We start from the raw sequence: 10,547 nt of genomic DNA on the forward strand, positions 1-10,547 counted from the left end.
CCTTCCGTCCTGCCCCTCCCTTCCTTCTCCTTTTCTTCTTCCTCCTCAGGCACCCCTGAGATCCTGCTCCACTCCAGGCCTTGGGCTCGGGGTGGGAGGCATCGGGTGGTGGGGCCCCACGTGGACGAGGGTGTCTGTCGGATGAGGCTGGCAGGGCTCCAGCACGCTGCCAGTGGATGGGCCTGGCCAGCGGGGAGGTGGAGGCAGTGAAAGCTGGACTAGTCAGGCCTCCTCTGGGTCAAGCCAACCCCAGCGTCCTAGACCCCTGGACCGCAGCCAGGCTGTGCCGACCCCGGGTGACCGACCGGAGCGGCAGCCGGTGATTTGCTAGGAGGATTGGAGGGTGCCGGCTGGCCTAGGGCCGGGGCAGGACTGTTGGCAAGGTGAACACGGCCCAAGCCAGGGTCCCTGGGACAGAGGCCGGGCTCCATTATCACCCACCCTCCCATCTGACCGAGGCTGGCCTCCCGCCCCCAGCCCCGTCCCAGGTGGTGGTGATCCGCCAGGAGCGGGCGGGCCAGACCAGCGTCTCCCTGCTGTGGCAGGAGCCAGAGCAACCCAATGGCATCATCCTGGAGTATGAGATCAAGTACTACGAGAAGGTACCAGCAGGGAAGGGAGGAGGGGGGAGGGGAAGCAGGCGGGAGGACCCTTGGCCGACCACCCCTCTCATGGGCAGGACAAGGAGATGCAGAGCTACTCCACCCTCAAGGCCGTCACCACCAGGGCCACCGTGTCGGGCCTCAAGCCGGGCACCCGCTACATGTTCCAGGTCCGAGCCCGCACCTCTGCAGGCTGCGGCCGCTTCAGCCAGGCCATGGAGGTGGAGACTGGGAAACCCCGTGAGTGCAGGGGAAGACGAGGGAGCTGGGCCAGGCCAGGGGCCGTGGGGGGTGAGAGGAGGGGGATGTGCTGAGCGGGTGCCTGTGCTGGGTTGGCGTTTTCACAGGGGAAAGCCTGAGGCTCAGAGAAGGGAGGTTACTTGCCTGAAGGGACAGAGCTGATAACGCCCCATCTGCCACTGGCTTTTCCTGAGTATCGGTGTGATGTGCAGGCGGCATGGCGCCCTTTACCAGCACGGTCACCTTATAACCGTCCCAGAGGCCCTCTAGTGCGTTGCCGTTATCCACATCCCCATTTCACAGATGAGGAAAATGAGGATCAAAGCAGTAAAATGAATCGTCCGAGGTCACCCAGCAAGGCAGGATTTAAGCCTGGTCAGTCTGGGGACGAGTTCTGTGCCCCTTCCGCAGCATCCTCCTGCCCCCAGCCTCCAGAACTGTGGTTCCCACAGCGTAGTCTGGGATCAGCAGCAGCATCACCCGGAAGGTACAGAAATGCTGGTTCTCAGGCCCCACACCAGACCTTCTGAATCAGAAACCCTGGGGTCAGGGCCCAGCAATGCAGCGTTTAGTAAGCCCTCGGGGTGATTCTGAGGCACCTTCAGGCTTGGAAACGCCCTGCCCCTGTCTCCAGCTGCTTGGGGTCCTTTCTCAGCTCTACACTCGGGTACCCTCCCCGGGGTGGTACTGGGATAGAAAGGTTCAAGGCTGAGTTCATGACCCCCTTCCACTGGCACTGCCTTGGCACTCCTGTGCCAGATAGGAATCCTGCCTGGCTCGGTCCCATTTACTGTGTGACCCTGAGTAAGTTCCCTGAGTTCTCTGAGCCACACCTTTCTTGTCTAAACACAAGATGACCCTGGGATTGCCCTGTAATTGGGAGTGAAACCCGCACCTCTCAGCACATTCGGCTTTGTTACTGTTTGAGTATCAGGCAGGACAGGCCCGTTACAGCTGAGGAAACTGAGGCTCAGACAAGTCTAGTGATTCTCTGCAGCTCACAGAGCCCCAGGAAGTGGTGGCACCGGGGCGGGAAGCCAGGAAGCATGGGTGAGCAGGGTCTTGAAAGGGAAGCTTAGTGGAGGGTGGGGGCAGAGAGGGAGGTGGCCTGTGACCGGACTCTGGGCTGACTCACAGCTGAGGACGCTGCCCACCGAGCCCGGAAGAGCCACCAGGCCCCCGGGCCTGAAAGGCTGGTGCCCCACCCCGCTTTCCTCCTCTGCAGGGCCCCGCTATGACACCAGGACCATTGTCTGGATCTGCCTGACGCTCATCACGGGTCTGGTGGTGCTTCTGCTCCTGCTTATCTGCAAAAAGAGGTGTGTGGTCGCTGCCCCCAGCCACCCCAAGCCCCTCCTCTGGAGCCCTGTGTCCCCAGCCCGTGCCGAGCCCCACCAAGCCAGCGTTCCCCTTGTGCCTGCGGGCAGGTTCCTCATATAAACCTGCTCTTCTTTCCTCCTTCACTTTGTCTTGCCCGCTACCCGCCCCCCTCCCCCGCATGCCCCGCACATCCCCCATTTTCTGCTCGCCTCTCTGGCCTGCCTTCTTCCTCTCTGCTAGCCCCTCGTCTCTGAACAACCTCGAAAGGCTAGAGGACCCCGGGCTTGTCCCGGACCCTCCTCTTTTCCCTGTTCACCCAGGTCCGTCTTTCCCGAGGGACCTTATCGGGGCCCCTGGCTTGGAATTGCGCTCCCATGCAGTCCATGGGGTGGCCATCGCTTCGGGTGACCACCTTGTTTAAGCCTGTGATGTGGAGATCCTGGTCTTGTGTTGCAGGGGAGCTAGTTGGGGACCAGGGACGTTAGGCCTCTTCCACCAAGTAGATGTCAGAGCTGGGACGGGACCCCAGATCCGCCAAAAATGAAGCCGTTGTTCTCTCTCTGACTCCATCGCAGAGGGAGGTAGCGATGAGGACGCTTGTGTACTTCCTGTCACAGGCAGTGAGGATTGGAAGCATCGTCCTCTTTCCTGGAGACACAGGCCCAGGGGAGGGAGGGGGCTTGCCAAGGTCACACAGTGTGGTAGACACCCGAGGCCTCGCCTCCCGGCCACCCCACCAAGGGTGGTTTCGTGTAAAACGGGGCTGATAACGCATAGACTGCTGTGCGGGCCGAGTGCGCTTGACTTCGCAAGTTGTAATTGTCAAAGATGTCACGGTCCAGCCGGGTCGAGAGCCGGAGGGCAGGGACTCCCCTCTGCAGGGGCTGACCCCGAAGGGGAAGGAGCTGGAAGGGAGGCGTTCTGGCCCTGCACGGGGTCAGGGCTGAGGCTAGGGCCGTCCTCCACAGGCACTGTGGCTACAGCAAGGCCTTCCAGGACTCTGACGAGAAGATGCAGTATCAGAACGGGCAGGGTGAGTGCGGGGGACCCAGGGACGTGGGGTCACAGTGGGAACCAGCACCGGCCCGGGGAGGGCACGGGTGGGAAGGAGCAAGGGCCCACAGGGAAGAGCAGAGCCCCAGGGAAAGACAGCGAGGTCGTAGAGACCTGAGGCCTCAGGTGCTGCTTCCCTTTATTGGGTTTGCAGACCCCGCTGAGAAGGCTAGAAACCCTCCGCCCAGGGAAACGCACAAGTTTGTGCGCTCACGCACAATTCTGCACACCGGTGGGGGGCAGGGGGGCATCATAGGCTCTTGGATAAGAACCTGTGCTATTGAGAGCTCTCTCAGGACCCTGCAGAGGCCCCAGAAAACAAGGATAGTTAGGAGAAAGCCTACCTCCGTACTGCACTTCTGCGCCCATGGTAGACATTATTACTTATGGTACTGATTCTCACTGAGCTGAATGCAACATCAGAATCCTCCTTAACACAGTCTTCTAGAGAACTACTGTGAATCAAAATTGGCCTTTGTGACGAAAACATTTTTGCTAGGTTTCTACCCCAGAGCGATTTAGAAAGACCTTAAAGACTCTACAGTGACCCCAGAAAACCTAACAGCAGGTATAGTCAGAACTCACTGGAAACCCCAGTGTCCTCTAGAGACCCCATAGCTCCTCCACAGAGACCCTGTTATCGCTCGGTAAGCACGTATTAGGCACCTACTGTTTGCCGCCACATCCTGAGATACCCAGGGATGCTCCTTACCCTCCAGCCCCCACCCCAGACCTCTCCCAGGCCCATAGAACGCTGCGAAAGAAAGTCTCCTGCACCCTCCTGATGGCCCTTCTTTCCTGGTCCCTCAGCACCCCCACCTGTCTTCCTGCCCCTGCACCATCCCCCAGGGAAGATCCCAGAGCCCCAGTTCTATGCAGAACCCCATAACTATGAGGAGCCAGGCCGGGCGGGCCGCGGTTTCACCAGAGAGATTGAAGCCTCCAGGATCCACATCGAGAAAATTATCGGCTCTGGTGAGCCTCGGGGGTTGTGAAGGTGGGGACAGCACAGAGGGGTGCCCGGGGCAGGGGCACCCAGGGCAGAGGGAGAGGGGAACCAAGGAGCCCGTACGGCAGACATGTGGGGCAGGGGGCGTGCCAGGGACCAGGTGTGGAGAGGAGGGTCCCATAGCCCTCCCCTGCCTGCCCTGCTCGGGATCCACAGGAGAGTCGGGAGAAGTCTGCTACGGGCGGCTGCGGGTGCCAGGGCAGCAGGACGTGCCTGTGGCCATCAAGGCCCTCAAAGCCGGCTACACAGAGAGACAGCGGCGGGACTTTCTGAGCGAGGCATCCATCATGGGTCAGTTTGACCACCCCAATATCATCCGCCTTGAAGGTGTCGTCACCCGTGGTAGGTGCCAGGCGAGGCCAGCCTCACCCTGAAGGGCCCCTCCTGCCCAGGACCAGGAGTCTGGGTCCATCCCTGGACTGCCGTGCTCTGCCCCTGCCCTGCCCCGTCCCCCTGGTTCAGGTCCCTGGATGACTTGGTTGGGAGGGGGCCCAGAGTCCGGGACCCCAGGGGGAACCCTAGACTTTCTGAAGCTGTCAAGTGCTGGCCCACCTCCTGGCAGCTCTCAGAGGGGGCATGTTCCTGGGGTCTCCGATCAGCAGGTGTGATCCCCCCACCAAGAGCCACCCCTGCCTCTGTCCCTCCCCAGGCCGCCTGGCAATGATCGTGACTGAGTACATGGAGAACGGCTCCCTGGATGCCTTCCTGAGGGTGCGTGCCCCACCTGTCCTTCCACATGGGCTGGGGGGAGGGAAGTTCAGTCTGGGTGTTGGGAGATCATGTGAGGCCTCCAAACACCCTCAGGAACTTGGACCCAGTGGACCTGGGGAAGGGGAGTGAGGCATGGGGAGGGGTCTTAAGGGTCAGCCAATCAAATTACCTTTCAGGGCCCCATCTCATGAAGGTCCCTCTGCCGCACGGGTCCTCTGCCCTGCACACAGGCTCAGAGGGGTGCCTCTGCGGGGACCCAGGGCTCCAGCCAGCTGGAAGGCATGGTGGGTGCGGTGGAAATCGCTAGACTCCCAGCCCCCACCCTACCGTTTATTTGCTGAGCGTTCAGGCTCAGGGCTTAACCTCTCTGGGCCTCTGTTTCTCCTTCTGCAAAATGGGTGGGAAGTCATCAGAGCCCCACCTATACTTCGCAAACTGCCCAGAGCCTTCCTGAAGCCCAGCCGTGTCCCCCTACAGACTCACGATGGGCAGTTCACCATCATTCAGCTGGTGGGCATGCTCAGAGGTGTAGGTGCCGGCATGCGCTACCTCTCAGACCTGGGCTACATCCACCGAGACCTGGCCGCCCGCAACGTGCTGGTTGACAGCAACCTGGTCTGCAAGGTGTCTGACTTCGGGCTCTCCCGGGTGCTGGAGGACGACCCCGACGCGGCCTACACCACCACGGTGCGCAGTCCACACCCCTTCCCAGGAGGCCCGGGGAGGGGCAAGGTGGCAGGGGGTGGGGGTGGGGTCTCCTCACACGTAGTCAAGTGAAGTTGGAAGTGTCAGGGTTGCCTTCAATCTGGGGCACATCCTACCTCTTCTCTGCAGCTGTTTCCCCCTCTGGGAAATGCGAGCCGCCATTCCCACCCTTTCTGTACCCCTGGGTGGCCTGGGCAGACACCAGGGCTGGTCTCCCCGTCGTCACTCACTCTCTGGGAGATTTGGGGAGGGGTGGCGTCTCCCTGAATCACAAATCCACTCCAGAGCTGTCTGCAAGGATTGGCTAGAAACTAGCGTTTTCAGAACGTGTTCCATAGAGCTGTGGGTTTCTCTAGAGGTACCCTGGGGGCCGCCTTCAAGGCAGGAGGCTGAGTGGGCAGGGACCCAGGCCCCCCACCCTGCCTCAGCGAGAACCTTCCCTTAGGTCTCACCCACTGAGCGTCCTAATGAAGTTTCACTTAGAGAAAGGATTTTGTGACAAAAACAAACAAAACAAAAAAACAAAAACAAAAAACACACTAAAACCCCAAACCCAAAAAACCCAACCCAAGAAGAAGGAAAGAAAGGAAGAGCAGTTAGGGTGATGAGCAAGCCACATTCCGTGGGCTTGGTCTCTTGCTTAGGCATCAGCCTGTTGACTGATACTTACTGAGCACCTACTATGTTCCAGGCCCGCCACACACTTCCTTCGCTCAGTCTTCACGACAGCTGTGTGTGCAGGTCTCCCGGACCAGAACAGGTGCTCTAGGAAGGTGGAGGCCGTGTCTCCCCTCCTGGACTGCCAGTTTCCCAGCCTGGACCCAGTGCTTAGCTCCCCACTGCGGGTTGGGGAGAGGCCCTCAGCACTCCTGTGTGCCTTGCAGGGAGGCAAGATCCCGATCCGCTGGACGGCACCCGAAGCCATCGCCTTCCGGACCTTCTCCTCGGCCAGCGATGTGTGGAGTTTCGGTGTGGTCATGTGGGAGGTGCTGGCCTATGGGGAGAGGCCCTACTGGAACATGACAAACCGTGACGTGAGTGCGGGACGCTGGCTGGGCAGGGGCCGTTGGGGGCCTTGGAGGGAGGGACGGCCTCCAGCCCAGCACTGTGCTTGCCCCCACCCCAGGTCATCAGCTCCGTGGAGGAGGGGTACCGCCTGCCTGCGCCCATGGGCTGCCCGCGCGCCCTGCACCAGCTCATGCTCGATTGCTGGCACAAGGACAGGGCCCAGCGGCCTCGCTTTTCCCAGATTGTCAGTGTCCTCGATGCCCTCATCCGGAGCCCTGAGAGTCTCAGGGCCACGGCCACTGTCAACAGGTGCCTGGTGCCCACCCCAGCTCTGCCCAAGCCCAGCTGCCCTCCCAGTATTTCCTGAGATAAGGCTCAGACTTAGTGTAAGCCCTGGCATCTGGACCTCACCCAACCTGGGCCTCAAACCCCTGCGCTGCTTAGGCTCCTGACCCCTGTCAAGTCTGGACCCCTGATCCCTGCCTTACCTGACGGCTATTCTGCCTGGGCCCTTGACCCCTGTCCTGCCTGGGCCCCTGACTGCTGTCCTGCCTGAACCCTTGACCTCTGAGCTTCCTGGGCCTCTGACCCCTGCCCTGTCTGGGCCTTCCTCAGCCCTCTCCTTGCAGCCTGGGGGCGAGCTTCTCAGACCCTTTGCCTACTGCTGAGCCTGGATGGAGGCCGAGGGCGGCTAGTGCGAGGGTCCCTGAGGGAGGCAGAGGCCCTGGCAGGCCACTTACCAAGGACCCCTGTGCCTCAGGTGCCCGCCCCCTGCCTTTGCCCAGAGCTGCTTTGACCTCCGTGGGGGCGGGGGCGGCGGCGGGGGCCTCACCGTCGGGGACTGGCTGGACTCCATCCGCATGGGCCGCTACCGGGACCACTTTGCTGCCGGCGGTTACTCCTCCCTGGGCATGGTGCTGCGTATGAACGCTCAGTGAGTGGAGGGGCCGGGTGGTGGTGCCCGTGGGGGTGGGGACAGGGGGAGAGGGCAGGAGACCAGAGGCAGGCTGGCAGCTCCAGGGAAGGGGGACCTGGCCTCCCAGGCCAACCCGGTCAGCACCGCCCTTCCTTCACAGGGACGTGCGTGCCCTGGGCATCACCCTCATGGGCCACCAGAAGAAGATCCTGGGCAGCATCCAGACCATGAGGGCCCAGCTGACCAGCACCCAGGGGCCCCGTCGGCACCTCTGACCCGAGGCTGGTGGGGCCCGGGCAGCAACTAAAAGTGGCCCCAAGTCATGTCGGCCACCAGAGGACTTGTGCCGGGTCATGTCGGCCATCAGAGGACTTGCAGGGTTGGCCGGAGGTCGGGCAGCTCCCAGCCTCTGGTCCCTCCTCTCAGGTGCCAGGGAGGCCAAGAGCTCCGCCCCAGGACCTGGTGTTAGCCGGAGTCAGGCTGCCTGGGAAGCGGCATTTGGTGCCCAGCGTGGCTGGGACATCTGTCCCCAGCTAAGGCCTCAGTGACACTGAGCCTAACAGAGACATCACTCACTTGCCTCTGAGAGAGAGAGAGTGTGTGTGTGTGTGTGTGTGTGTGTGTTCACATGCTGTAGGGGTTGTTTTCATGAGGTCCTGGGAGCCCTTGTGAACATTTGTGATCATGTGTGTGTGTCCACCCATCAGATCCAAGCACGGACGTGTGCCTGTGGTGTGCGTGCTTATCCAATTTGGTGGGGGGCATACGTGTGTGACCATGGATGGCACGTCATGAATGAGGACATGTGTCACGGGCCTGTGACCCGTGTGACACTGCCCACTGAGCATGGACCCAGGCCCCAGCACCCACAGGGATGAGGGAGAGGCCCATGCCCACCTCCCCCTACACCTGGAGGCAGGGAGTAGGGACCGCTTTGGAACTGCACCAGCACGAGGCCCACCCTTGTCTCCGCCCGGGTGAGCCCCCTCCCGGCTGTATCTCAGGTCTGCGCCCTCCCTCTAGCTGGTGAGGGGCCGCCTGCAGCCTCCACCTGGCTCCCACCGCTGCTTCGACAGGAAAACAGGGTTCCCGGCCAGCCCCTCTGGCCACCTACCGTGTAGGCATCACTGCAGAGTATGCCAGGTGCCCTCAGCTGGGCTTGGCTGCCTGGTCAGGGGCCAGGGGCCATGAACTTCCCTCTGGGCTCTGATGCCCCTCCCTGGCCCAGGGCTCCTCACTTGGAAGACCCTCTGCCAACCTCTCACTGCCCGGCCCTGGTCTGTGTCCCCATCCTAGGATCAGGGGCCATAAGATCCCAGCTTTTCAGCCCCCTGTCCACCCCTCTCGTACCACCTGGGGAGACCAAGGCCTAGAGGGGGGTTGTGCCTTGTCCAAGGTCACACAGCAACCAAGTTTCAGAGCTGAGGCCACCTGACTCCCAGCCCAGCGCTCTACCCCCCCACCCCCCCATCTCACACTGACAGCCGTGGGTAAGAGGGGGCTTCAGGAGCTCCCCCATCCCCAAACTGACCCTCCCTTTTACGGCCCACCAGGGTATGTAAATATCTTTTTTCTACCATGTCAGAATATTTTTTCCTCACTCCTGACAATGCAAAAATGGTCTTCAAAGCACATAAAAAGCACCCAGGGTGAGAAAGCACCATCCCAGGGGAAGCTTGGCAGGCAGGGCCCAAGGAACCCCACCAGGCAGGATGCCTTGGGCCCCCTGCCGGCCCCAGAGGGAGGGGCAAACCCAGCTCCCCACCCCCAGCCCAGCCCTCCCCCTAGCCAGCACAGCTGTTCCGCAGAGACACCAGCACTGAGTCCCCCCTCCCTCCTGCAATAATTTGGGGAGTCTCAGCCCCGCCTAGGTGCCGCGGCCAGCTCTCTGCACCTCTATATATTATATTACTATATAGCCGAGCTGTTCTTTCTTCCTATGGAAGTCGGAAACATGGTCAGAACACGATCCGGGGAGGACCCTGTCTTCCTCCCACCCCCAGCCCACTCTCACCCAGGTCCTGGGCTCTGATCCTCACCGTCGAGGGGGACACAGTGAGCCTGGCACTTGCAAAAGTGTGGCCCCTGCCCCGAGCGTGAGGTAGCCTTGGGGTCCCAGGATCTGCTTCTCTGTGGTCTTCATCCTGAGTCTTGAACGTACCCACAATGAGAATAAATTCTGCCTCATCTTTGCCTGTGTCCCCCATTTTTTTCCGTCCTTTCAACCTTGACGTCACCTGGTGAAGAGCAGCCTACGCTATGCACCTAGTGTATGCACTCCATACGTTTTTTTCTGTTCTGGTCTTACCTATTTTGGGAGGTAGGATTCATGCACCCATTTTAGATATAGGGAGACTGAGCCTTACAGAAGTCAACTTGCCTATAAAGTCAAGTTTGTGGGGAGCTGAGTCGGAACCCTGGCTTGTCCAACTCCAAAGCCCATGCTCTGCTAGGAAGCACCCCTACAGGCCCCAAATTCTCCCTCCCAAGATGTGCAGATGGTGCTTAACACTGGAGCACAATCCCTTGCAGGCAGGCATTGCCCTTGCCTCAAGCTCTTTTGTGCAAGAAAGACATTCTCTGGAGGAGGAACACATAAGGCAGGAACATTTCATGGGAACGACTTCTTTGGGACCAAGGGGTCCCTTGAGAGACCTGGGTGCCACAGGGCAGGGAAGGGACAATAGGATGAAAACATCTGCTTTAGTTACATCAGGGGCTGAGGACCCACCTCTGATCCAGGAAAGAGGGGACAGCAGCAGAGCCAGGACAGTGGTGTCTGAGGCAGAGCAGAGCCCAGCTATGTCCATTTGGGGAAGATGCCCCTGGGGGTCCTATTGATGAGCAAGCCCTCAAGCTGAAGGAAGATCTTCATTCCTGCACCTCCCTCGAATTGGAAACGTAGGACTGGGGAGAAAACACGTTTGCTGTGTTTCCTATGTTATCTCACTAATAATCACAGCAGCCCTGTGAGGTTGGTAGT

General features: G+C 60.5%; 1 protein-coding gene across 1 annotated transcript in view; it reads left to right on the plus strand.

The window, feature by feature from the left end:
- The window catches only part of EPHA8 (EPH receptor A8), a 35,918-nt gene extending 26,162 nt beyond the window's left edge, over window positions 1–9,756 (plus strand). Inside the window, exons 6-17 of the mRNA XM_086715986.1 lie at window positions 478–602; window positions 680–842; window positions 2,068–2,161; window positions 3,131–3,195; window positions 4,026–4,190; window positions 4,381–4,566; window positions 4,874–4,935; window positions 5,413–5,622; window positions 6,525–6,674; window positions 6,767–6,957; window positions 7,409–7,582; window positions 7,725–9,756. Coding sequence (XP_086572112.1) covers window positions 478–602; window positions 680–842; window positions 2,068–2,161; window positions 3,131–3,195; window positions 4,026–4,190; window positions 4,381–4,566; window positions 4,874–4,935; window positions 5,413–5,622; window positions 6,525–6,674; window positions 6,767–6,957; window positions 7,409–7,582; window positions 7,725–7,839 — 1,700 coding nt within the window. The 3' untranslated portion in view covers window positions 7,840–9,756. The remainder of the gene's footprint in view (window positions 1–477; window positions 603–679; window positions 843–2,067; window positions 2,162–3,130; window positions 3,196–4,025; window positions 4,191–4,380; window positions 4,567–4,873; window positions 4,936–5,412; window positions 5,623–6,524; window positions 6,675–6,766; window positions 6,958–7,408; window positions 7,583–7,724) is intronic.
- The last annotated feature ends 791 nt before the right edge of the window (window positions 9,757–10,547 follow it).

The sequence above is a fragment of the Puma concolor genome, chromosome C1, assembly GCF_028749965.1.
Source record: "Puma concolor isolate L17-30 chromosome C1, mPumCon1.1.hap2, whole genome shotgun sequence".
Classification (NCBI taxonomy): Eukaryota; Metazoa; Chordata; class Mammalia; order Carnivora; family Felidae; genus Puma; species Puma concolor.